This window comes from Dipodomys spectabilis, unplaced genomic scaffold (genome assembly GCF_019054845.1).
Source record: "Dipodomys spectabilis isolate Male_0828 unplaced genomic scaffold, ASM1905484v1 ptg000030l, whole genome shotgun sequence".
In the NCBI taxonomy this organism is placed as follows: Eukaryota; Metazoa; Chordata; class Mammalia; order Rodentia; family Heteromyidae; genus Dipodomys; species Dipodomys spectabilis.
In genome coordinates, this window is record NW_024870707.1 from 11,173,248 (window position 1) to 11,199,909 (window position 26,662).

General features: G+C 47.0%; 1 protein-coding gene across 1 annotated transcript; it reads left to right on the forward strand.

The window, feature by feature from the left end:
* Positions 1-3,043: 3,043 nt before the first annotated feature.
* Sf3b2 (splicing factor 3b subunit 2) lies at positions 3,044-25,942 on the forward strand. The gene is made up of 21 exons (XM_042675949.1): positions 3,044-3,199; positions 3,390-3,436; positions 3,715-3,792; positions 6,836-7,075; positions 9,036-9,153; positions 12,318-12,427; positions 14,877-14,973; positions 15,165-15,256; positions 15,623-15,838; positions 15,989-16,126; positions 16,305-16,385; positions 16,548-16,775; positions 17,611-17,760; positions 18,638-18,727; positions 18,837-18,944; positions 20,317-20,424; positions 20,688-20,830; positions 20,936-21,037; positions 24,993-25,092; positions 25,191-25,376; positions 25,713-25,942. Exons 1-21 carry the CDS (start codon positions 3,067-3,069, stop codon positions 25,782-25,784), a joined length of 2,637 nt encoding a protein of 878 aa, XP_042531883.1. The 5' UTR covers positions 3,044-3,066; the 3' UTR covers positions 25,785-25,942.
* Positions 25,943-26,662: the final 720 nt, after the last annotated feature.

A 26,662-nucleotide genomic window follows, 5' to 3' on the forward strand; every position in this document is an offset into this window, starting at 1 on the left:
CTGAGTGCCGGCCACTGGCTGCTCGCTGCGCTTGGATAGGATCAGGTGGCTGCGTTCGCTCGGCTTGTTCTGCTCCGCTCCCTCCTCTCCGCTCTGCCCGCCCCCCCATCTCTCACCGGAGGCGGGGCGGGGGGGGGGGGGGCGGGGAAGGGGAGGAGGGCTGCTCAGAGGAGGGGGAGAGGAGACGGGAAGGAGGATTCCATGGCTGGTGGGCGTCGGGCGAGGGCTCTCTAGGTGGCATCTTTGGTTACAAGCATCTTAACCACTGTCACCTTTTAGAAGTGTCTCCCTTGTTCTGTCAAGAGGGGAAACTGAGTCTGGGAAGGTGTCTGAGTACTCTGGAATTATCAAGCATCTTGGGCCCAGCTGGACATCCAGGGGCTGGGGGTGATTGGCTTAGACTGAGGACCTGTATCTTGCAAGCTGGCTTACTCCTCCCCTTCACTTCCCACTTCTACCCTGTCTCCTCACATCTGTCCTCTCCACCCTGCCCTTCCAGCCTGTCTCTAGTCCCAGCTCCCTGTGCCTCATCCATTCCTAATAAAACTTTCAGCCTACTAGGTTGCTGCCCAGGAGGCAGCCTGTACCAAAAGCTAGAGGACCCCAGTTCAATCCTGAGCCTGCTATTATGCCCCAGGATCAAAGGGCAACTTCCTGAGCCCGGTTGGTTGTTTCTAGCTTGGAATTGGGCAGCTGTCCTGGGGCTGCTCTACTTGGGAAGGATCTGTTTTAGTCCTTACCTTTACCCCTGGACACGGGGCAGCAGTATCTCTGGTATCTCAGGCATCAAACATTAGATTCTGTGGCTTGCTGGGCACCTGCTTTCTCCTTTACTCTGGGCCAGGTAAGTTAAGCATCCTGGAGCTGGGTAGTCACCCAAAGCTGGGACCAGGGAGGATGCAAGGATACTTGCTAAGAAGCCAATGTGGATTCTGTGTCAGGAGAACTGCTTGTTGCCCCAGTTTGGCCCCTTACTCATGTTAGTTTCTCATTGCTTTTTATCTTTCCCCTCTGTACAATTGGAGGGGGAGGCCACCCTTCCTGAATCCCGGGGTTCTTGTGATAAAATCAGACCCCTTTTTGGTCCTACCTACACTAACCTCTCACTTATCAGCTGTGAGTTTATCCTGCCTTAAGAGACCCTGCCCTTTCTTCCCCTTCTCTCTCTCCCCCTACACACTGGGGCCTCCAGCCTCAGATGACCTACTCTTGGCTCTCAGGTTACAGACAGCAAAAAAGAACCTTCCTTTGGATTAGGAATGGTTCTGCCTGAGTGGGCTGACATGCTGGAGACACCACTGCTCTTCCTTCTGTGCTGCTGCCCTTCCTAGCTTTCCCACATTGGGAGTGACAGGAGGACCCTGGGGTTGTGAAGGTGCTGGAAGGGGGAACAGGCTGAGAAGGGATGAAGAGAACTTCCCATTCCTGGCTAGGGCGGGGAGCCGGCCTTGGCTGGTTTTTTTCTTTGCTTTGTCAAATCTCACCTTCCCTGCATCTGGTGCCCATTTTGTCCCCCTTGATGCTCCCAGTTATTTCTTCATTGAGAGTAGATGGTGAGATGGAGTTGGCCAGAGAAAAGATTTGAAGGGAAGGTGTGGGGGAAAAAAAAAAATCAGACCATTAAATTTGTTTTCCTTTCGCTAATGCAAAGTACACATCCACAAACGAGTCACCTCAGAGATTATTAATCCTGAGATTATTTTCAAGCAAAAAAAAAAAAAAAGAAAGAAAAAGAAAGAAAGGAAGGAAGAAAGGAAGAAAGAAAGAAAAAAGTCTGGGTGCCAGTGGCTTACACCTGTAATGTTAGCTACTCAGGAGGCTGAAATCTGAGGATCTGCAGTTTGAAGCCAAATCAGGCAGGGAAGTCCATAATAAGACTCCTATCTCCAGTTATCTATCACCAAAAAGCCAATAGTGGAAAGGTGGCTCAAGTGCTAGGGCGCTACCTTTGAGGGAATAAGCTAAGGGACAGTGCCCAGGCTCTGAATTCAAACCCCAGTACTGGTCTCTCTCTCTCTCATACACACACACACACACAGATACAAATCCTGCACCTTCTCTTGTAGGTGCATTTTTTATTTTTAACATTAATCCTTTATTAAGCTCGTCTTAGTACTGTGAGACAGAAAAAAGGGCCTGGCCCCATTTTGGGGTTTGGCGATGGCAAGAAAGAATTAAAAAGAAAGCCTGACATGGTGAGGCACACTTGTAATCCCAGCACTGGGAGGCTGAGGCAGAAGGATCGCCAGTTGGAGGCCAGCTTGGGTTAAACATCTTGTCTTTAAAACAAAAAGGTGGAAAATTGTATATGGGGAGGAAATTCGGAAACGGAAAAGAGGAGAGCACATTTCAGCCTGAAGGGGGGGTGGGGGGGGAAAGGCTGGCTTTAATGTCGCCCTTCCCCCAGGTCGGCAGCTGGAGCTCAGCCTGGCGGGGCCGTTCCTTTCCCGGCTCCGATCCCCTTTCACCCATTCATCCTTGCTTGGGTCGGGGGTGGGCAGGCAGACAATCAGACACTGTTTTATCAGAGGCATCCGCCCCCACCTCCTGCCTGGCGCCTGCAAACAGCGGCCATCGAATCTTTTCGACCCCCCCCCCCCCCCCCCCCCCCCCCCCGTTCTCAGCAAAAACCTCCAGGGCTCCCAGGGGATCTAAACGTCCGAGTCTCTCGCTGGACCAGGGTGTCGGGCAGGAAGACCGAGTCTAGGCTCGTGCAGGTGAGACTGAGACAAAGGAAGCACGCTTTGAGGGCGGCTCTCCACGCAGCCAGTCCTACTCCGCCACCAGTGTTCACGGGGGCAGTAGCGTAAATTGGTTCTCGGGAATTTGGGCCCGTGTAGACGGTGACTCGCGTCCTACAATTCCCAGAAGGCTTCGCGGCCAGATCCGTCTACGGCGCTTCCACGGCGAATCATGTCTTCCGGAAGACAGCAGGAGGCGGTGCCAATCTAAACTGCCTTCCAATCACAGAGAGGACTTGGCTACAACGCTATCGGAAGTTCCGGGCAGTAGGCCCAGAGACTGGCTCGAGCTTCCGGGTTGGTCGCGCGCCTTCCTGTGGCTAAGATGGCGGCCGAGCATCCTGAGCCTCCCAAAGGGGAATTGCAGTTGCCGCCGCCTCCACCTCCGGGCCACTATGGCGCTTGGGCTGCCCAGGAACTTCAAGCCAAACTGGCAGAGATCGGAGCTCCGATCCAGGGTGAGTAGCATGGGAAGTCAAGACGGGACGGACAGGCCAGTGGAGAAGCGGAGCCTGGTTACCCGGGTGACACGGAGGAGTGGGGGGGCGGAATGGCAGTGGCGCGCCGCTGAGGCCTGCCCTGCCCTGCCCTGGCCGCTCTACCCCAGTTTGGCTCGTCCCCACATTGATCGTGTGCTTCGCTCCACAGGGAGTCGGGAGGAGCTGGTAGAGCGGCTGCAGTCCTACACTCGCCAGGTGAGTGGTTGCGGCACTCCTGGATAGCAGAGCGCTTGGAGGCCTGCAAGACCTCGTACAGCTGGATCTTCGTGCTTTTGTCGTGCTTTTGTGTGTTTCCGCTGTAGTCGGCCACCTGACTTTTTCTGTGCTCTTGCTTTTTTTGCCTGCTTTGTTGAAAGCGCTACTGCCCATATTGTTTGTGTTCCTTCCCCCCCCCCCCCCCCCCCCCCGGTGAATAAATAGGAGAGAAGATCGTTTAGTGGAACAGCTCCTGTAGGACTTTTTTTCTTTTGCAGACTGGCATCGTGCTGAATCGGCCAGTTTTGAGAGGGGAGGATGGGGACAAATCTGCTCCCCCTCCCATGTCAGCACAGGTAAGAAAGTTCTACTTTTTTTTTTTTTCTTGCCAGTCTTGGGGCTTGAACTCAGGACCTAGGCACTGCCCCTGAGCTTCTTTTGCTCAAGGCGGGTGCTCTACCACCTGAACCACAGAGCCACTCTCGGGTTTTTCTGTTTATGCAGTATTGAGAAATCGAACTGAGGACTTCATGCATGCTAGGCAAGCACTCTACCAAGCTATATACCCAGCCCCTCTCCTTTTTTTAATTGTTATTTTTAAGGAGTTGTACAAAGGAGTTACGATTTCGTAAGTCATTTGTACAGTGCTGCTTGGGCACCCCTTTCTTTGCTTTTTCCCATTTTTTCCGCCTCCCATCCCTACACACAAGTTACATAGTTCAGTTGTTTACATAGTGTATACTGAATACAATGAGTGCATTTATCTGTTCTTCTTTCTTCCACTTGTGCCCCTCCTTTACCCACACCCCAAAAAGAAGAAAAATCCCCCCCTCCAGTTTCCATTTCTTAGAATTTGTTTTCATTAATAACATATTTTATTGATGTTCAGAAGATGTAAGCCTTTGGATTCCTCAAATTTGTATATCTTCCTTTTGTCAGTTTGTTTTGTGTGTAAATACATAAAACTCTGTATAAGTTATCATGTTTAGTTGTATTTTAGATCTAGCTTTCATATAGGAGTGAAAACACATATCACTTGTCTCTCTGAGTTGGCTTACTTCACTTAACATAATTTGTTTTGAGTATATTCATTTCCCTGAAAATGATACAATATTCTTTCTGGTGGATGAGTAAAATTCCATTGTGCATTATTACCACTATTTTTTGATCCACTCATTTATTGGAGGGCATCTGGGCTGTTTTCATAACTTGGGCTATTATGAATAGTGCAGCAGTGAACATGGATGTGCAAGCATTTTTACTATATCATGAATTATGATGTTCTGAGTTGATGCCCAATAATGGTATGGCTTGATCAGATCATAGGGTAGTTCTATTTTAGTTTTTGGAAGAATCTCCAAACTGCCCTCCAGAGTGAGTGTACTAGCATACATTCCCACCTGCAGTGCAGTAGGGTTTATCCCCTCCCCTTTCCTCTGCCAGCATTTGGTATTGTTCAAATTCTTAGTGTTGGGGCTGGGAAGGTGGCTTAGTGGTAGAGTGCTTGCCTTGCATGCATGAGGCCCTGGGTTTGATTCCTCAGTATCACATGTGTAGAAAAAGCTGGAAATGGCCCTGTGGCTCAAGTGGCAGAGCACTAGCCTTGAGCTGAAGAGCTAAGGGACAGCATGCAACTAAGCCGAGTTCAGGACCCATGACCGAAAAAAAAAAAACAAAAAAAACCCCCAAAAACCCAAAAAAACCAATTCACCATCCAATCTTAATGGTGATGAGATGGAATCTCAATGTCGTTTGGTTTGCTTTTCCTTTATAGCCAAGGATGTTGAGCATTTCCTCATGTGTTTATTGGCCTTTTGTAGGGAGTTGTTCTACATTACAGAATCTGTTCTGGTCAGAGTAGTCCCTCCTCTCACATGCACTGTAGTGGGGTGACAACTAGTAGATGGGGCAGGGAGGTCTTGCAATGACAGGATTGGGTGCTCATTACTTTTTTTTTTCTTGGTCCATCATGGGTCTTGAACTCTGGGTCTGGATGCTGTCCCCGAGCTCTTCAGCTCAAGACCAGTGTGCTACCACTTGAGCCATAGCCCACTTCTGGTTTTCTGGTGGTTAATTGGAGATAAGAATCTCAGACTTTCCTGCCCAGGCTGGCTTTGAACTGTGATCCTCAGATCTCAGCCTCCTGAGTAGCTAGGATTATAGACATGAGTCACCAGTGCCAGCAGTCTTTTAAAATTTTCACTTTTTGCCAATTCTGGGGCTTGAACTCTGGCTTTGGGTGCTTTCCCTAAGCTCTTTTTTTTGGGTCCGGTTGTGGGGCCTGAACTCTAGGCCTGGGTGCTGTCCCTCAGCTCTTTAGCTCAAGGCTAGCGCTCTACCACTTGAGCCACTTCCGGCTTTTTTTTTTTTCCTTTTTGCTTATGTGGTGCTGAGGAATTGAACCCAGGGCCTCATGCATGCAAGGCAAGTGCTCTACCACTGAGCCATCTTCCCAGCCCCCCTCCTTATCTTTTCTGATTCTAGATCTTATTTTCTTTCTCCAAAGCAGTCACTGACTTGGGATACATTGATCTCTTTATGTGATGGTTTTTAGAGGTGCACTGAGCCTTCTAAAATTGAACGTGAGGGCTGGGAAGGTGGCTCAGTGGTAGAGTGGTTGCCTTGCATGCATGAGGCCCTGGGTTTGCTTCCTCAGCACTACATAAGCAGAAAAAACTGGAAGTGGCACTGTGACTCAAGTGGTAGAGCACTAGCCTTTGAGCTGAGGAGCTGAGAGACAGAGTTCAGGCCCCACGACCGACCCCCCCCCCCAAAAAAAAAAAATTGAATGTGAAATACATGCTCAGGGTAGTTTTTTTGGGAGAGAATTAATAACTTTCTTTGGTTGTACCTCAAATTTAATTCTGTTTCTCCAAAGCAGTGATTAACCAGGGTTTCATTGGTCTGTGTGTGATAATTTTTATTATTTATTTATTTATTTTCTTGCCAGTTATGGGGCTTGAAGTCAGGGCCCGGGCACTGTCCCTGAGCTTCTTTTGCTCAATGCTGTTACTCTATCACTTGAGCCACAGTGCCACTTCTGGCTTTTTCTGTTGATGTGGTACTGAGGAATGGAACCCAGGGCTTCATGCATTCTAGGCAAGCATACCTAAGCCACATTCTTAACCTGTGATGGTTTTTAGAGGTGCCACTAAGCCTCTTGAAATTGAATGCAAAATATGTGTTCATGATAATTTTCTGTGGAAAGAACTGATAGTTTTCTTTGGTTGGTATCCCAAAGTCAACATTCTCTTTCCTTGTTATTGTTATGGGGCATTATGGAATTATGTTCATTTGGCTTTGCATTTCAGTACATGGCTTATTTGCTAGATCCCCAGGAAGTGTTTGCAGAACAAATAGGTAAATGCATCCTAGTTGATGGTCATATTTTTTCCACAGCTCTCTGGGATTCCCATGCCACCACCACCCATGGGACTTCCCCCTCTGCAGCCTCCTCCACCACCCCCACCACCTCCACCAGGGCTTGGCCTTGGCTTTCCTATGGCTCACCCGCCAAATTTGGGACCCCCACCTCCTCTCCGTGTGGGTGAACCCGTGGCACTGTCAGAGGAGGAGCGTCTGAAGTTGGCCCAGCAGCAGGCAGCTCTACTGATGCAGCAAGAGGAACGTGCCAAACAGGTAGAAGCCTGCACCTGAGCCTTATTAGGTCGTGAACAGGTAGATAGAGCCTCAGAGAGCTGGATCCTGGAGTCAAGGCTTTTAGGAAGATCGCGAGCAAAGAGTTGAACATAGATTTTATGCTAGAAGAGGACACCAGGAAGTTAGAGTTGTGGCAGATTGGCTTGGGTCATCTTGGTTCTGGTATGAGCTTGTTTTAATTTTAAGCAGGGAGATCATTCATTGAAGGAACATGAGCTTTTGGAGCAGCAGAAGTGGGTAATGCCCTTCCCCCTAACTTTTTGACCTCATAGTCCTCTCCATAGGATGTCACTTAACAGTGATTAGGGTCCAAAACAGATGCATTATTTCAAGTTTTTTCTTGGTGGCTAAGTTATCCCCAGCTAAGCTCCAGTATGTCCGAAAGAATCTTATTTTTGCCAGGCGCTGGTGGCTCACGCCTGTAATCCTAGCTACTCAGCAGGCTGAGATCTGAGGATCGCAGTTCAAAGCCAGCCCGGGCAGGAGAGACTGTGAGACTCCTATCTCCAGTAAACCACCAGAAAACTGGAAATGGCGCTGTAGCTCGAGTGGTAGAGCGCTCGCCTTGAGCTGAAGAGCTGAGGGACAGCGCCCAGGCCCAGAGTTCAAGCCCCATGACCAACCAAAAAAAAAAAAAAAAGAATCTTATTTTTCCTAGTCAAGAGGTTAGCAGACTACATATAGGCTGTAGTCTTTTTTATGTCCTATAAACTAAAAATAGTATTTATATTTTTAAAGAGTTGTGATTAAACAAAACAAACAAACAACAAAAATCACAACTCAAACCAAGGATATATAGCTCCATATTATAAAAAAAATGGCCCATTACAAAAAATGTTTGCTGACTCCTGTTAGTTTTAGGTACCTTGAAGAGGCTTCTGGGGGTATTTTGTGATTTGTATTAGATTTAGACTAAGTATGATGAGGATAAGTTTGGGAATGATGTAAAAGTGTTCTGTCCCACATTGAACTATGTCAGTTGTTACCCATTGAGTTGTTCATAAGTATTAGAAAACAAACATTAAAAACAGCATATATGGAGAAGGTGGCTCAGTGGTTAAAGCGCTTGCCTTGCATGCCTGAGGCCCTGGGTTCGATTCCTCAGCACCACATAAGCAAAAAGAAAAAAGCCGGAAGTGACGCTGTGGCTCAAGTGGTAGAGCGCTAGCCTTGAGCTGAAGAGCTGAGGGACAGTGCCCAGGCCCAGAGTTCAGGCCCCACGACCGGACCCAAAAACAAAAAAAACAGCGTATATGGAAAAAAATGTATGAAATACTGGCTTTGCCTTGATTGTGGCAAATGTCAGAGTAACTATAGGAAAATAATTCATAGTTCTTTTTAAATAGAAGAAAACTTACCGAAAAATAGAAGGAAGCAGTCAGGCGCCAGTGGCTCATGCCTGTAAACCTAGCTACTCAGGAGGCTGAGATCTGAGGGTTGCGGTTTAAAGCCAGCTTGGGCAGGAAAGTCCGTGAGACTCTTTTATCTCCAATAAACGACCCAAGAAAAAGCCAGAAGTAGAGGTGTGGTTCAAGTGGGAGAGCACTAGTCTTGAGCAAAAGAAGCTCAGGAAAAAACATCCAAACCCTGAATTCAAGCCTCCAGGACCAGCTTCCAAGAGATAAATAAATAAATAAAAACAAATAAATAAAAGCAAGAAAAGTAAGAAAGCAGCATTTAGCTTAACAGTAAATTCTCTTCTAGGAACCAGAAATTTTCAAGGGGTTTCCCTTGGTCATATTTCCAGGGATTTTCGGTCATGATGAGAAAGAGGGGCTTCTCTGGTTTGATCAGTAGCCTGAAAGTGGGATGGAGGAGATGTGTACCTGGGTGGTTTCTGATTATTTTCCTTGCGCTTATTATTTGGCTGAGAGAGTATATTTGCTAGGGGCTGTTGCCAAATGGATTGTCTGTTTCTGCTCCCATTTTTCTCCTACAGGCAGCTGTGCTACTGGAGCAGGAGCGGCAGCAGGAGATTGCCAAGATGGGCACCCCAGTCCCTCGGCCCCCACAAGACATGGGTCAGATTGCTGTTCGTACTCCTTTGGGTCCACGAGGTAAGACCCTGGAGAAGAGAAGAGGAGAGAAGAGAACAAGAAACTTATTTTAAAAGTTTTCTCGGTGCTGAGTACTGAACTTAGGGCCTTGAGTATGCTAAGCATGTGCTTAACATTCAACTATATTCTTAACTTGTTAGAAACTTTTTTTGACAGTACTGGGATTTGAACTTAGGTCCTTAACTTTAGGCAAGAACTCTTACCACTGAGTCATACCTTCAGTTGTATTTTCTTTTGTCAGTTGTGGGGCTTGAACTCAGGGCCTGGGTCCTATCCCTGAGCCTTTTTGTGCTCACTAGATCTGCCACTTGAACCAAAGTGCCATTGTGTTTTTTTGTTTTTTATTTTCCTTGGGTCCGGTCGTGGGGCCTGAACTCTGGGCCTGGGCACTGTCCCTCAGCTCTTCAGTTCAAGGCTAGCGCTCTACCACTTGAGCCACAGTGCCACTTCCGGCTTTTTTCTTTTTGCTTATGTGGTGCTGAGGAATCGAACCCAGGGCCTCATGCATGCAAGGCAAGCGCTCTACCACTGAGCCACCTTCCCAGCCCCCCCCTCCCTTTTTTTTTCTTTTTGTCGGTCATGGGGATTGAACTCTGGGCCTGGGCACTGTCCCTTAGCTCTTCAGTTCAAGGCTAGTGTGCTCCACCACTTGAGCTATAGTGCCCCTTCGGTTTTCTGGTGGTTTATTGGAGGTAAGAGTCTCAGGGACTTTTCTGTCCGGGTAGGCTTTGAACTGTAATCCTCAGATTTCAGCCTCCTTAGTAGCTAGGATTATAGGTGTGAGCCACCAGCACCCAGCAACTTGTTAAATTTTGGAGTCGTTAATTGGAAATAAAATGTCTCGGGGACTTTTCTGCCCAGGCTGGCTTTGAACCTTGATCCTCAGATCTTGGCCTCCTGAGTAGCTAGGATTATAGGCGTGAGCCAATGGCGCCTGGCTTCCCTTGTATTTTAGATCTTAACTTCTGCATATCAGAGAGAACATGTGCTGTTTGTCTCTCTAATCTTGGCTTACCTCACTTAACATGATTTGTTCTAGTTCCATCTATTTCCCTGCAAATGACATTATTTTATTCTTTCTAAGGGCTGTGTAAAATTCTGTTGTATGGAGGTACCACAGTATTTGCATCCACTCATCTATTATGGGGCAGCTGGGTTGTTTCCATATTTTTGGCTATTGTGAATAGTGTGGCATTGAACATGGATGTGCAGGTGTCCTTGTCATATGGTGGTTCATGACACTCAGGGTCATACCTAGGAGTGTAGGACTGGGTTGTAGAGAAGGTGTATGTTTATTTATTTTTATTTTTATTTGTCGGTCATGGGGCTTGAACTCTGGGCCTGGGCACTGTCCTTCAGCTCTTCAGCTCAAGGCAAGCGCTCTACCACTTGAGCTACAGCGCCACTTCTGGTTTTCTGGTGGTTTATTAGAGATAGGAGTCTCATGGTCTTTCCTGCCTGGGCTGGCTTTGAACTGTGATTCTCAGATCTCAGCCTCCTGAGTAGCTAGGATTACGGGCGTGAGCCACCAGTGCCTGGCTAAGGAGTATGTTTATTTATTATTATTACATATATTTTTTCCAGTCCTGGGGCTTTAAGTTAGGGTCTAGGCACTGTCCTTGAGCTTTTTTTGCTCAAGACTAGTACTCTACCACTTGAGCCACAGTGCCATTTCCAGCTTTTTCTGTTTATGTGGTACTGGGGAACGGAACCTAGGGCTTCATACCACTAAGCCACATTCTCAACCCTATGTTTAATTTTTTGAGGAACCTTCAGACCGCTTTCCAGTGTGGTTGTGCTAGTTTGTATTCCCATCAGCGGTTATGCCCACCTCTTGAAGGGGTCTTAAATCAGGTGTCAGTGGCTCTTGCCTGTAAGCCTAGCTATTTAGGAGACTGAGATGTCAAGATTGAGGTTTGAGGTCAGCCTGAGCAGAAAAGTCTGAGATTTTATCTTTAGTTAACTAGCCAAAAGCTGGGTGGGCTAAAGGTGTGGCTCACGTGAACCAGCTGTGAACAAAAATGCAGAGTGGAGTGAGACAAGAGGCCCTGAATTCCAGTCCTGGTACTAGCACAGCAAAACAAGAATACTGTGAACTTTACTGCCGGGCCTGGCCTTAACTACGAACCTCCCACTCTTGGCCTACCAAGTAGCTGGGATTGTGGCGTGAGCTACTACTGTCCAGTTAAAAAATTTTAAGTACAGTAGGTCCTTTGTATCAGTTGCTTCTACATTGCATTTGCATTGTACATGTAGTTTTTTTTTTGTCAGTTGTGGGGCTTGAACTCTGGGCCTAGATGCAGTCCCTCAGCTCTTCAGCTCAAGGCTAGCGCTCTACCACTTGAGCCACAGTGCCACACAGAGGTTCCTTCTCTGGTCTGGCTTTGAACTGATATCACCTCAGATCTCAGCCTCCTGAGTAGCTAGGATTACAGGTGTGAGCCATTGGTGCCTGGCTAGGTTTTTTTTTTTCCTATCATTCTCTAAAACAGTAGAGCAGCTATTTATATAACATGTTGGGTATTATAAGTGGTATAGAGATGATTTAGTACAGATTTAGTAGGTTGTATGTTAGTACCTTGCTACTTTTATATTAAGAACTTGAGTTCATACAGTCAGGAGTTGCTGTCTCATTCCCATGTGTACTACTACTAGCTAGAAGGTTGAGATCTGAGGATCCAGGTTTGAAGCTAGCCGGGGCAGAAAAAAAATCCAAATATGGAGCTGTGGCTCAAGTAGTAGAGCACCAGCCTTGAGTGGAAAAGCTCAGGGACAGTTCCCAGGCCCTGATTTCAAGCCTCAGTAAAAAAAATAACTAGGAAGTAGCGCTGTAGCTCAAGTGGTAGAGTGCTCGCCTTGAGCTGAAGAGCTGAGGGACAGGGCCCAGGCCCAGAGTTCAAGTCCCACGACTGACCAAAAAAAACAAAAACAAACAACTAAAAGTTCACATACAATAAATGTACAATTGAGTGAATTTGGGTGGAGTATCCTTAGACTCTATTCCTATCATTGCCTGCCCTAAAGCTAGCACATTGATGATTAGCAAAGAAGGCAACTTGTTATTTTGTTTTTTGTTTTGTTTGATCTTGGTGATAGTTGGGGAGGTAATTGTTTTTAATGGAGTGTTTTGTCTCTTTTGACATTGGACTTCTTCCTTTTCACAGTAGCTGCTCCAGTAGGCCCAGTGGGTCCTGCTGCCACTGTTTTGCCCATGGGCGTCCCTGTTCCCCGGCCTCGTGGTCCCCCGCCACCTCCTGGAGATGAGAACAGAGAGGTGAGTGATGATTTCTTTGTGTGTGTAGGCTAGAGTTAGAATCTAGGATACGTGCTACGCAAGCTCTCTACTGCTGAGCTACATCCCCAGCCTGAGATTGATGATTGCCTCCTCCCTAGGAAGGACGGGTGTAAGGAAGGGTGTAGTTGATTGGAAGCAAACATTGTCAGTATATTAGAAGTGTCTCAGAGGGGTTGGAGGCTTGGCTCAGTTGGGAGAATGCTAGCCAATGAGCAAAAGCATCAGGTATTGAGTTTGAGTCCTGGGCTGGGACCTAAAAAAAAAAGAAAGACAAGAATAGAAGAGTCTGAGAAAATTTGGAGGGTTTGGGAACAACTTAAATTTTTTTTTTTTTTGTTGGTTGTGGGGCTTGAACTCGGCCTGGGCTCTGTCCTTTAGCTCTTCAGCTCAAAGCTAGTGCTCTACGACTTGAGCCACAGCACCATTTCCAGCTTTCTAGTGGTGGAGATAAGAATCTCATACAGGGCTGGGAAGGTGGCTCAGTGGTAGTGCGCTTGCCTTGCATGCCTGAGGCCCTGGGTTCGATTCCTCAGCACCACATAAGAAAAAAGCCGGAGCTGGGCGCTGGTGGCTCACGCCTGTAATCCTAGCTACTCAGGAGGCTGAGATCTGAGGATCGTGGTTCAAAGCCAGCCCGGGTAAGAAAGACTGTGAGACTCCTATCTCCAATAAACCAACAGAAAACCGGAAGTGGCGCTGTAGCTCAAGTGGTAGAGCACTCGCCTTGAGCTGAAGAGCTGAGGGACAGTGCCCAGGCCCAGAGTTCAAGCCCCACAACTGACAAAAAAAAAAAAAAGAAAGAAAAAAGCCGGAAGTGGCGCTGTAGCTCAAGTGGTAGGGCATTAGCCTTGAGCTGAAGAGCTGAGGGACAGCGCCCAGGCCCAGAGTTCAGGCCCCATGACTGGACCCAAAAAAAAGAAAAAAAAAGAATCTCATATACTTTTCTGCCCAGGCTGGCTTTGAACCATGTTCCTCAGATCTCAGCTTCCTGAGTGGCTGGGATTATAGGCATGAGCCACCAGCCTCCAGCAACAACTTAAAATTCTTTTTTTCTTTTTGGTCAGTCGTGGGGCTTGAACTCTGGCTCTGGGCTTGGGCGCTGCCCCAGTGCTCTTCAGCTCAAGGCTACCGCTTGAGCCACAAGCGCCACTTCTGGATTTCTAGTGGTTTATTGGAGATAAGAGTCTCACGGACGGGCTGGGAAGGTGGCTCAGTGGTAGAGTGCTTGCCTTGCATGCATGAGGCCCTGGGTTCGATTCCTCAGCACCACATAAGCAAAAAGCCGGAAGTGGCGCTGTGGCTCAAGTGGTAGAGCACTAGCCTTGAGCTGAAAAGCTGAGGGACAGCGCCCAGGCCCAGAGTTCAGGCTCCACGACCGGACCAAAAAAAAAAAAAAAAAAAGTCTCACGGACTTTCCCGCCCAGGCTGGCTTTGAACTGTGATCCACAGATTTCAGCCTCCTGAGTAGCTAGGATTACAGGCATGAGCCACCAGTGCCCAGCTCAATTTAAAATTCTTAAGGGTCTTTCCCATTAAGTAAGTATGTGAAGCCTTTTTTTTTTTTTGGTCAGTTTTGGGGCTTGAACTCAGCCTGGGCATTGTCCCTGAGCTTCTTTTGCTCAAGGTTAGCACTCTACCACTTGAGCCACAGTGTCACTTCTGGCTTTTTCTGCTTATATGGTACTGAGGAGTCGAGCCCAGGGTTTTATACATGCTAGGCAAGCACTCTACCACTAAGCCACATTCCCAGCTTCATGGGAAAGCCATTCTTAATGAAAATACCTATACTATAGAGCAGAGGGACCTGAGAGAGATCCCTCTGAATTTGAACTGAATTTGGGGTAATCTTTGGGGGATGCAGAACCTCATTGAGTTCATTTGGTTCTTCCCCCTTCATTTGTGCTATGTCTGTCAAGACTGGCAATTTTTAAAGCTGGGCGACAGTGGCTCACACCTATAATCCTAGCTACTCAGGAGGCAGAGATCTGAGGATCATGATTCAAAGCCAGCCCGGGTAGAAAAGTCCATGAGACTTTTATCTCCAATAAACCACTAGAAAACCGGAAGTGGCGCTGTGGCTCAAGAGGTAGAGCGCTCACTTTGAGCTGAAGAGCACAGGGACAGTGCCCAAGCCCAAAGTTCAAGCCCCATGACTGACGGAAAAAAAAAAAAAGGACTGGCAATTTTTATAATAGAACAGGAAGGTTAGAATTGGATTAGAAAGTGTACTGGGGGGCGGGGGATGGGAAGGGATGGTAAGGGGAAACAAAGGAGGAGACAACAACGCTTGATAAGAAATAGACTCATTACCTTGCTCATGTAATTGTAACCTTCTGTACAGTATTTTCACAATTTAAAAAACATAATGAAAAATAAGAAAAGAAAGTGTACTGTGACTCAGCCCCTTTGACTGGGTTGTCTCTGGCAGATGGATGATCCTTCTGTGGGCCCCAAGATCCCCCAAGCTTTGGAGAAGATCTTGCAGCTGAAGGAGAGTCGCCAAGAAGAGATGAACTCTCAGCAGGGTGAGTGTTGGTGTGTCCGAAGTTGCAGCCTCAGAGCTGGAAGCCTGGGCTGCATCCTCATTCCTTCATGCCTTCCCTGAGAAGGGTCTAGAGAGCAACCAGCTCTTGGCAAAGAGAAGTTATTGTGAAGTTCCTGTGAGCAGGGAAGGGGCACTGTGAGGACACTTGATTGCTACCTTCTTCTCTGACAGAGGAAGAGGAAATGGAAACAGACAATCGGTCGTCCCTGGGCCAGTCAGCATCAGAGACTGAGGAGGACACGATGTCTATGTCTAAAAAGGAGGTACATGATGGAGCTGGTTTGGAAGGGTGGGATTAAAGTAGCTAATTATAAGTGGTCAGTAAGTAGTAATTATGATATTTGTGCCCAATCCTATCCTTAGCATCTTGCAGGTATCAATCTCTTCTGCACACTGATTTTACAGTTGAAAAAGCTGAAGTTCTGAGAGTATAATCACTTAGCCAAAGGTACTAGTGAACTCCAGAGGCAGAACTTCAGAGCCTGCCTCCACGGTTTCTTCATAGATGCTTCACGAGACTGCCTCCTCAGGGGAAGACAGTGCTGAACTGTCGTTAGGGCATACAGACAGGTCAATCAGATATGCAGCTTGGGTTCTTTGATCCACGTAGTTTTTCTTTGCCTTGACAGAAAAACCGGAAGCGTAGGAATCGGAAGAAGAAGAAAAAGCCCCAGAGGGTGCGGGCTGCATCCTCTGAGAGCTCTGGAGACCGAGAGAAGGACTCCTCCCGGTCCCGAGGTTCTGACTCTCCAGCCGCTGATGTGGAGATTGAGTATGTGACTGAAGAACCTGAGATCTATGAGCCCAACTTTATCTTCTTCAAGAGGATTTTTGAGGCTTTCAAGGTAAAAGGAGCGGCATGTTTTGAGTGGGGCCAAACTCAATAGGGGAATGGTGGGTCAGGCTTGGAGACAGTGTTGCATTTTAGCACAGGGGTTAGAAATGAGGGGAGGGACTAAAAAGTTCTGGGGTTTCCCCATGATCTGCCTCCTCAGCTCACTGATGACGTGAAGAAGGAGAAAGAGAAGGAGCCAGAGAAACTGGACAAAATGGAGAATTCTACAGTCCCCAAGAAGAAGGGCTTTGAGGAGGAGCACAAGGACAGCGATGATGACAGCAGTGATGACGAACAGGTCAGGCTCGCCTCCTTATGGCTGCAAACAGTGATCTTGGGCACGGGTGGCTGAGGTGCCTCTTGTGGGGAACTGTGATGAAACCTTGCAGGACCTTTGTGGCTTAAGTGTTGGGGTGGCCTGGGTAATTTGATTCCTAGCTGAGTCCTGCTCTGAAGAGATGATCTTTCTATCTTAGGAAAAGAAGCCAGAGGCCCCTAAGCTGTCCAAAAAGAAGTTGCGCCGAATGAATCGCTTTACTGTGGCTGAACTGAAACAGGTAAGACCTGAGATGGCCCAGGCCCTGGAGTCTAGCTGGGAGCTCATGTGAGGTGCTCTTGGACCCAACGATGGGTCAACTTTGGTGGAGACTTGGGCAAGATACTGGGTCCTCTGGGGAAAAGAGAATCAGGCATTTCTAAAGTCATGTCTTGTTTTCCAGCTGGTGGCTCGGCCTGATGTCGTGGAGATGCATGATGTAACAGCACAGGACCCAAAGCTGTTGGTTCACCTCAAGGCTACCCGGAACTCTGTGCCTGTGCCCCGCCACTGGTGTTTTAAGCGCAAGTACTTGCAGGGCAAACGGGGCATTGAAAAGCCCCCCTTTGAGCTGCCAGACTTCATCAAACGCACAGGCATCCAGGAGATGCGGGAGGCCCTCCAGGAGAAGGTGAGGCCTGGTGGGGGTGCAGCACCCATGCTCTTCCTGGCAGCTTGGTGCAAAATTTGAATTGGCTCTCCCTAAAACTCCCAAGTACTTGTTACTCTTCTTCAGTTTAGAACTATACTCTGTGGGGCATTTGGCAGGAAGCAGGAGGAGAAAGATGCAGGAAAGGGAGAGATCTCTTCTACCTCGTGCTGAGTCCTCTGGTCCTGAGTAGCTGTTTTCCTCCTCCACTCTCCTCTCTACCTGTGCTTGGCCAACTCACATGGGGATTCCTTTCTCTGGTGCACTGGTGGCTAGAGATTCATAGTGGTTGTTTAACTTACTAAGTTTAAAGGGTTTAGTTAAATACTTTTAAGTACTAGTTAGCTGGGTGCCAGTGATTCATACCTATAATCCTCACTATTCAGGAGGCTGATATTTGAGGATTGCAGTTTGAAGCCAGCCCAGGAAAGTCTTTGAGACTTATACCTCCAATTCACGACCAAAAAGCTGGAAGTGGAGCTGTGGCTTTAAGCAAAAAATCTCAGGCACAGTGTGCAGGCCCTGAGTTCAAGTCTCAAGGACATAGAGCCCTTAGACTGATTTTGTATAAGTAATCTATTTTATGTACAGCATGGATTATGACACTGGTTTTGGGATGCCAACTATGTGCCCTACCACGAGTTGTACCTCTCGTTCATCATATTCTATCATTTGGAGAGTCTTGAGCAGGATGGATTTTAATGACTTTCGGGGGAAATAAAAATGAGATTTCCTTTTAATCTCTTGGGAGTTCAGAGACAGATCGACTAGTAAAAGTTTGGCGAATGTCTGTTAACTTGTATTACATTTTTCACAGGAAGAACAGAAGACCATGAAGTCAAAAATGCGAGAGAAGGTTCGGCCCAAGATGGGAAAGATTGACATTGACTACCAGAAACTTCACGATGCTTTCTTTAAATGGCAGACCAAGCCAAAGCTGACCATCCATGGAGACTTGTACTATGAGGTTTGTGATGGGGTCTGGGGGGTCGCAGGGCTGAGTCTGGTCATGACCGTGGAACTGTTGATAAGAAGGCTTTTAAAGCTAGTATGTGGCCCCCATTCTTAAAATAGTGGGCTTACTACTCTTGGATATAATGGAGGCTGAAATAAATTATTTGTTTACTTATTATTTTTGCTAGTCCTGGGCCTTGAACTCTGGCTCTGGGTTCTGTCCCTAAGCTCCTTTTACTCAAAGCTAGCACTCTACCATTTGAGTCACAGCACCACTTTCCAGTTTTTTCTGTGATTAATTGGAGACAAGAGTCTCAAGGACTTTGCTGCCCAGGCTAACTTCAAACTGCGATCCTCTGATCTCAGCCTCTTTAGTAGCTAGGATGACAGGTGTGAGCCACTGGTGCCAGCTAAAATTTTTAAATGAAGTCCTTTTTCAGAGGAAACATGCTGACTATGTCTTCGGACTTATAATAGTTTGGTTGGGTTTAGGAACCAAGTGTCAAAATGACAGGTGTTTTACAGGAACATTTAATATTAGGAGTGGGAGGAAAGTTTTATTATGATCCTTGCAATGTTAGACAGCATGGTATCATGGGATGTATGAAGTGGAAAGAGCTTGGTGGTATCCTGTCCTGTCCAGTGCCCTCATTTGATAGGTGAGAAAGTAGGTGCTGTCATTGGCCCTGTTCTCAGTGGGTTAGTGGTAGCACAGAGGCTGGCCTTATTCTTTCCTGTACTCTAGCCGGGATCCAAGTGGGAGGCAGCCAGGTTGTCCTCTTGGGATTTTGTATCTGATAGGGGTTAGGACTTCTCTTCTGTGTTCTCATGCCATTGAGCTCTCTGCCTGTCTGGCTTCCCCAATACAGCAGATTGTGCTTTTTCCTCAGGGGAAGGAGTTTGAGACACGACTGAAGGAGAAGAAGCCTGGAGATCTGTCTGATGAGCTGAGGATTTCCTTGGGGATGCCAGTAGGACCAGTGAGTATTGGTTAGCTGGCAGGGAAGCTTGGAAAAGGGTGGGAATTGGGGCAGAAGTGAGAGACAGGATGGGCTACATGAGTGATGTCTTATTCTCTGTTTACTGCAGAATGCCCACAAGGTTCCTCCCCCATGGCTGATCGCCATGCAGAGATACGGACCACCCCCTTCCTATCCCAACCTGAAAATCCCTGGGCTGAACTCGCCCATCCCTGAGGTGAGTATTATGCTTTCTTCTATGGTTGGCTGCCTCTGCTTTTTAACCAGAGGGTAATTTTATCTTTTCAATTTCTGTCCTGATTTAAAAATAGTTACAATAATCATAACATCTTTACTTTTTTAAAAAAGCTGGTAAGATTCAAAGTTGATGACAATTCACCCACAACTTGACCAAAAATAACCAGGTGGGCTTGATGGTGCCTATTTATATGTTGTATCATCTTTTTGGGAGGTGAGATAGGATTGTGGCCAACATGGGCAAAAAGTTATTGAGATCCCATCAACCACTAGGCTGGACATGGTGGGACATGCCTCTGTAAATCCCAGCTACTCAGGAGGTATAAGATAGGAGGATTGTGGTTTGAGGTCAGCCCTGGGCATAAATGTGAGACTCTATCAGAGAAAAATAACTAAAGCAAAAAGTGGGCTAGGGGTATGGTTCAAGTGGTAGATCATCTTCCTAGCAAGTCTGAAGTCCTGAGTTCAACCTCTTCCCCCCCAAATCCTCTACATTTAATAACAAATACATGTATTTCTAGACAGCTGTCTAATGATATGTATGAGTAGGCAAATAATTTTATCATAAGAATGGCAAAAACATTTATTTCTTCAGCCAGGTGCTAGTAGATCATGTCTGTAATCCTTTCTACTCTGGTGGCTGGGATCTGAGGATCATAGTTTGAAGCTAGCCTGGACAGAAAGGCCCATAAGACTCTTCTTATCTTCAATTAGCCAGCATAAAACCAGAAACAGAGATGTGGCTCAAGTGGTTAGAGTGCCGACCTTGAGTAAGAAAGCTAATGGGGAGCAGGAGGTCTGGTTTTATGCTGGTAGTGGGTCTTGAACTCAGAGCCTTGCTTTTGGCTCAATTGCTTGCTTGCTTGGCTGGCTATTATATCACTGGAGCACTGCTTCCAGCCTGAAAGTTATTACCTCTGAATAAAAGTGTTAAGAAGTATTAACAGCCAACAGATGGAAACTGGTATTGCTAAAATTCTGATAAAAATTTCTGTCCTTTAAGTGAGGTAGATGCTAATGAGGCAGCTTTTCCAAAATTAAGAAAAATCAGGAGCAAGTTAAAATCTTGGTTTTTAAAGTCCTTGTTTTGGTTTTAGGCAGCACAAACTACTGACGGATGGGGTTATTAGCATTTGCACACTCTGTCTCTTGTTCCCTCATTCTACTGCCTCCAGAGTTTTGGTGCTTATCATTTTGCCTCCTAGTGCCTTATAACATTTTGCTCTGTTCAGCAGTCATAATTTCCAGAGTTCTCAAGTGTGAGTTCTGTATTTTGGAGCAGGATTGTTCGCTAGGGCTTCATGTTCTTCTCGAGCTGAAGAGTGGAACTGTTTCACCTCTTTCTCCTGCAGAGCTGTTCCTTTGGGTACCATGCTGGTGGCTGGGGCAAACCCCCAGTAGATGAGACTGGGAAACCTCTTTATGGAGATGTGTTTGGAACCAATGCTGCTGAATTTCAGGTACGGGTGTACAGGTGAACTGGGTGTTACTTAATCTCATGAAGGTCACATAGCTTCATTATTAGGGAGTTGGGCTTTCTGAAACTTCAGTCTGAAAAAGAGGGTGCATTTTTCTAATATGTGATGTATCTTTCCTGTAGAATAGGAGCTCTAAATAACAAGTAGGGATTGTTGTGTTTTACCCTTCCATCCCTTTGGTTACAAAAGCTTGGCATCTAATAGATACTTAGTAAATGTTTGCTAAATGAATGCATGATCTTCAGACCAAAACTGAAGAAGAAGAGATTGATCGGACTCCTTGGGGAGAACTGGAGCCATCTGATGAAGAGTCCTCAGAAGAAGAGGAAGAGGAGGAAAGTGATGAAGACAAACCTGATGAGACCGGCTTTATTACACCTGCAGACAGGTGGGGGCTGAAGCGCGCCTGCCCTAACCGTGCTGTGTGTCTGTCTGTATGTGTGTGTAGGGGCCTTGTCTTTGCTCCAGAGCTTATTCTTCTCTGTGTTCACAGTGGTCTCATCACTCCTGGAGGATTCTCGTCAGTGCCAGCAGGAATGGAGACCCCTGAACTCATTGAGCTGAGGAAGAAGAAGATTGAGGAGGCCATGGATGGGTGAGGGAACTAGGCAGGCCATGAGGGGAGGACTTTACTTGCCTTCAGCCTCTAGGTTGACAGCTGATCCCCCCCCCCCCTTTTATCAGAACTTCATTGTTTCTATGTTTAACAATTTTACTTGTTTTTTTTAGTTGGTAATAGTAGGGACTGAACCTAGGGCTTGGGGCACGTTCAGTCAGCATTGTCCTACTGATCTGCAGCCTCAGCCCATTTTTGCTTTCTTAGTAATTATTAACTAGCAACTCTGTGCCAGTGGGAAGTCAGCAATGAAAACTAGATAAGGTAAGTGGGTAATTAGAACAGGGTAATGTCAGGTGTGGACAAGGATGATGGAGCAGAGGGACTGAATGAGGAATACAGGGAGGAAGGTAATGGGGAAGTCTTTGAAAGCCTCCTTGAGAAGAAGGTGTTTGAGTTGGGCTGGAATGGTAAGAATGAGCCAGACACATGTTACCTCAGCAGAAGGGATAGTAAGTGCAAGCCAGTGCAAAGGCACTGAGAAGGGCTTCGTTTGCATAGTCATGGATTTGGTAACTATTTTTAGGTACATAGAATGTGGGATTAAGTCTTCATGAATTGACCCTGTTATCATGAAGTGACCTATTTGTCCATTCTGTTCTTTGATCTCTCTCTTTCTCTCTCTCTCTCCCTCCCTCTCTCTCTCTGTGTATTTTCTTTTTTGTTTTTTGTCTGGGCCTGGGCACTGTCCCTCAGCTCTTCAGCTCAAGGCCAGTGCTCTACCGCTTGAGCCACAGCACCACTTCTGGTTTTCTAGTGGTTTATTGGAGATAAGAGTCTCACAGACTTTCCTGCCCGGGCTGGCTTTGAACCAGGATTCTCAGATCTCAGCCACCTGAGCAGCTAGGATTACAGGTGTGAGCCACCAGCACCTGGCTGTCTCTCTGTATTTTCTTTTTTTTTTTTTTTTGGTCCGGTCGTGGGGCCTGAACTCTGGGTCTGGGCGCTGTCCCTCAGCTCTTCAGCTCAAGGCTAGCACTCTACCACTTGAGCCACAGGGCCACTTCTAGCTTTTTTTCTTTTTGCTTATGTGGTGCTGAGGAATCGAACCCAGGGCATCATGCATGCAAGGCAAGCGCTCTACCACTGAGCCACCTTCACAGCCCCTCTCTGTATTTTCTTAACCACTTTTTGTATTATTAAACTCGTGTGTGTGTGTGTGTGTGTGTGTGTGTGTGTGTGTGCGCGCGCGCGCGCGCTGTCCCTTTTTTGTTTGGGGTCTGAACTCTAGGCCTGGGCACTGCCCTTCAGCTCTTCAGCTCAAGGCTAGCACTCTACCACTTGAGCCACAGCACCACTTCCGGCTTTTTTCTTTTTGCTTATGTAGTGCTGAGGAATCGAACCCAGGGCCTCAGGCATGCAAGGCAAGCACTCTACCACTGAGCCACCTTCCCAGCCCCTGTCCCTGGGCTTTTGTGCTCAAGGTTAAAGCTCCATCACTTGAGTCACAGTTCCATTTTAGGCTTTTTGGTGCTTAATTAGAGATAAGAGTCTCAGGGACTTTTTTGCCCAGGCTGGCTTTGAAGTGTGGTCCTCAGATCTTAGTCTCCTGAGTGGCTAGGATTATAGTGTGAGCTATTAGTGCCTGATTGGTGTATGTTTACACTGAACATTTTATATATGATTCCATTCTATCTCCTTTGTTGGCTTATTAACTCTGTTTTTTTTCTTGTTTTAGTGTTTTCTTTAGTTTTTATAGTATCCATCTTTATCATGGTCTATCTTTAAATGTTATGTAACTCTTAATAGTATTAAGAGCTTTATTTCTCTCCTCCCATTTTTTTTTCTGGTCCTGTTATTTGAACTCAGGGCCTGGGTGCTGTTCCCAGCTTCTTTGGTAATTTATTGCTGAGACTGGCTTTGAATTGTGATCGTCATATCTCAGCCTCCTTAGTAGCTAGTATTACAGGCATGAGCTACTAGTGCCTGATTGGGACTAGTTTTTTGACTTTTTTTGACTGTTCACTACTACTTTGTTCTTTTTGGGATAGGAAGGACAGGCTAGGGGTTTGAATTCAAGGTTTTGCATTTTGCTAGGCAAGTATTCTATCATTTGAGCCAGGCCCCCAACTTATGCTGGTGTGTGTGTGTGTCTGTTGATCCTGGGGCTTGAACTCAAAAGTCCTTTTATCTTTTTCTTTTTTCCCCGTGAGTATCTGAGGAGGACCTTCTGTGGGTCTTGAGTTCTTTGTGTCTTGTGCACTCTGAACTTTCTCTATTCTACCCAACTCATGGAGTCCTCTCAGCTCTATATGGGTTGGCCTCCTGGTTATGGCCAGAAAACTCTATGTGGTATGCTGGGCAATTGGAAGGCTCACCTCATTTGCTTCCTGTCTTGCAGAAACCACTGTCCTTCCTTGCCTCTTGTCCAGTGTTTTGAAAAGCACTGATTCAGCTGGGTGCTGGTGGCTCATGCCTGTAATCCTAGCTACTCAGGAGGCTGAGATCTATGGATCACGGTTCAAAGCCAGCCTGGGCAGGAAAGTCCGTGAGACTCTTATCTCCAATTAACCACCAGAAAACTGGAAGTGATGCTGTGGCTCAAGTGGTAGAGTGCTTGCCTTGAGCTGAAGAGCTCAGGGACAGCACCCAAGCCCAGAGTTCAAACCCCATGGCTGACCAAAAAAAAAAAAAAGCACAGATTCATTTATTTTTGCCCATGTTTTGATTATTTCAGGCAGGAAGATTAATTTAGGCCCTGTCTCTCCCTTGTCAGGAAATAGAAGTCTCAAGTTTTGCATATTCAGAAGAAAAAGGAAGAGTATGGTGAGCCAGGTTCTTGGTGGCTCATACCTGTAAATACTAGCTGCTCAGGGGTCTGAGATTTGGATTGAGGTTTGAAGCCATCCCCTGCACTAAAGTCTGTTAAAGTCCCTCTCTAACTAATTAGCAAAAAGTGGGGTTGGAAATATGGTTCAAGAGGTAGAATGCAGGTTATGATCAAGAAAGTTAAGCATGAGCCGGGCGCTGGTAGCTCATGCCTGTTATTATAGCTATTCAAGAAGCTGAGATCTGAGGATCATGGTTCATAGCCAGCTTTGGCAGGAAAGCTTGTGCGACTCTTACCTCCATTTAACCACAAGAAAACAGGAAGTGGTTCTGTGGCTCAAGTGGTAAGAGTGCTCGCCTTGAGCTGAAGAACTCAGGGGCAGTGCCCAGGTTGAGTTCAAGGCCCATGACTGACAAAAAAAAAAAAAGTTAAACATGAGCTTAAGGCCCTGAGTTCAAGTACCAATACTAGCACAAAATAAATAAAAGGCTATGGCAGACAGAATGTAGTAAGGAAAGATTGGGTAAAAGACCAGAGCGTGAACACTTTAGGTCATGGTAAGGCGTTTGAATTTATTCCAGTGATGATCAGAAATTATAAGAGGACTTTGAGTGAAGGGTCTGTGAAGAGTCACCTCTTCTGGAAGATGAAGGTGTGGTATGGAAGATGAAGGCGTGTTAGATTTGCTACTGTGTCCTCAGTATAATCCTTGAAATTATTGATAAGATTGGCTGTGGGGGGCTCTTGTGCCCTTGGAAGGAAGGGCTGGAAGTGTGATCTAGATACATTAAGACTTCAGGCACCCTTCGGGGTAAGAGCTGTTGAAACCTTTTTTCTGTATCAGAGTTCTCCAGGAAACTTTAATATCTTTGACCTTTGGCCCTTCTTTGTATACAGGAGTCCTGCTCACTGATCCCCTAACTTGGTTGAGGAGAGCTATCACTTAGATAAGTCTCTTTCCCTTCCTGCTCGGAGCCCCGATATCAGTGCCATATATCCCCCCATCCAACTCTCTTGTGAGCCTCTGTGAATGGTGGAGGCTGAGTCCCCCAGGAATCTCAGAATCTCCCCCGGGATTTCATTGGAGATGCTACCTGTTTCTTTTGCTTTCTTTCGGGAGGCTCCTTTGTCCCTCTTTGGGCTTGACCCCATTGTCCTTTGCAGAAGTGAGACACCACAGCTTTTCACTGTGTTGCCTGAGAAGAGAACAGCCACTGTCGGGGGAGCCATGATGGGATCAACCCATATTTACGACATGTCCACGGTAAGGATTTTAGAAGAAGCTGCACTGGGGGCTGGGGACCATATCTGGTGTCTTTGAGATAGGCGTTGGAGATGACCAGGCTCTGCTATCTCCTCTAGGTTATGAGTCGGAAGGGCCCAGCCCCTGAGCTGCAAGGTGTAGAAGTGGCTTTGGCACCTGAGGAGTTGGAGCTGGACCCAATGGCCATGACCCAGAAGTATGAGGAGCATGTCCGGGAGCAACAGGCTCAAGTGGAGAAGGAAGACTTCAGTGACATGGTAGCTGAGCATGCTGCCAAACAGAAGGTGGGTGTTCCTAGGGAACCGGGAGTAAGAGCATTTTTTCAGGGGAATTTTGCCCTCTAGTGGCCAGAATGAGGGTGGACTCAAATGTCTGCTGCCCTGGCTTCCTTAAGGCCTTGGAATCCATAGAAATCTTCCAGTTAGCTCCCTCTTAGGGACTTGACACTGGGCACAAAGGAGGGGGAAGGAGCTCATCCATGTAGGAGTGGGAGGTGGGAACAGTCTAGATCTGGTGTGCAGTCCTTTTCCCACAACTTCTGTCAGGCTGCTCCTCTTGTTTTAGTGGTTGGAATTTGATTAACCTGCCATAACTTGTTTCTTTCTCTTTCTCTTCTGTAGCAAAAGAAACGGAAAGCCCAGCCGCAGGACAGTCGTGGGGGAAGCAAGAAATACAAGGAATTCAAATTTTAGGTCTCCCTTACACAGCCAGCTTTCCTTTAGGCCCTTTGTTTGGATGCCTGGGCGTCACACGTGGGTCTCCAAGAGCCAGTTCTCCTGCACATCCCAAGGGCTTGTCATTTCATGTTATTTTAGACCTGTTTTGTAAATAAAGCTGTTTCCCAAGGAAAGAGATGGCATATGGAACACTCCCTCTCTCTCCATTTAGCCCCTCTGCAAAAGGACTGAATATCTTCCTACGAGGAGCCTGCTCCAGTGAGAAGGAGGAGGCATTTGCAAAGGTGTTGAAGTGGGAACCCAGTAAAGCCAAAGCTGTGGCGAGATTGAATTTACCATCCCTACCCTTCTCTGTGGGAAGGCACTGGGGGGGAGTACCTCAAGGCCCGGTTTGACCTTACCATACCGCGTTGTCCTTGGGGAATAAAAATAGCCAGCTTAGCTCTCCCTTGCTGGGCTGCAGAAGTAAACAGTGGGGAGGGGAAGTAGGCCAGGTCAGGCCTTCCTGATTGACCCTGTGGCAGAGAGACCCAGTCCTTGTGAGAAAACATGGCTCTAATCTAAATTGTTCTGAGACCCTGGGTTCAAGCCACACCAGTGGTAGATGTGGGAAGTGGAGGGGAGGGCTGGCTTTCTCCAGATTCTCCTGGTCCTGAGCAGCTTGACTAGGTTGGACCACTGGATATCACAGCATCTGCTGAGCATTTGGGGAACAAGTCAGTGTGGGTTTAGGGTGTTGTAGGACTTCAAGTTGGCTACCTCGAGAATGGACTTAAGAAATGGGGAAAACACTAAGGCACTCTGGGACTTGGCAATGAAAGGTTTTTTTGGGGGGGTGGGGGAGGCGCGGAAGGGGAGTTGCATAGAAGAGGAAAAAGGTTGGCTGTGGACAC

Bases quoted from the DNA above. Each gene is read 5' to 3' on its own strand.
- Sf3b2 (XM_042675949.1), top strand. From the start codon at position 3,067: ATGGCGGCCGAGCATCCTGAGCCTCCCAAAGGGGAATTGCAGTTGCCG. The intron at 3,200-3,389 runs GTGAGTAGCATG...TTCGCTCCACAG, and splicing joins GATCGGAGCTCCGATCCAGG to GGAGTCGGGAGGAGCTGGTA. The intron at 7,076-9,035 runs GTAGAAGCCTGC...TTTCTCCTACAG, and splicing joins AAGAGGAACGTGCCAAACAG to GCAGCTGTGCTACTGGAGCA.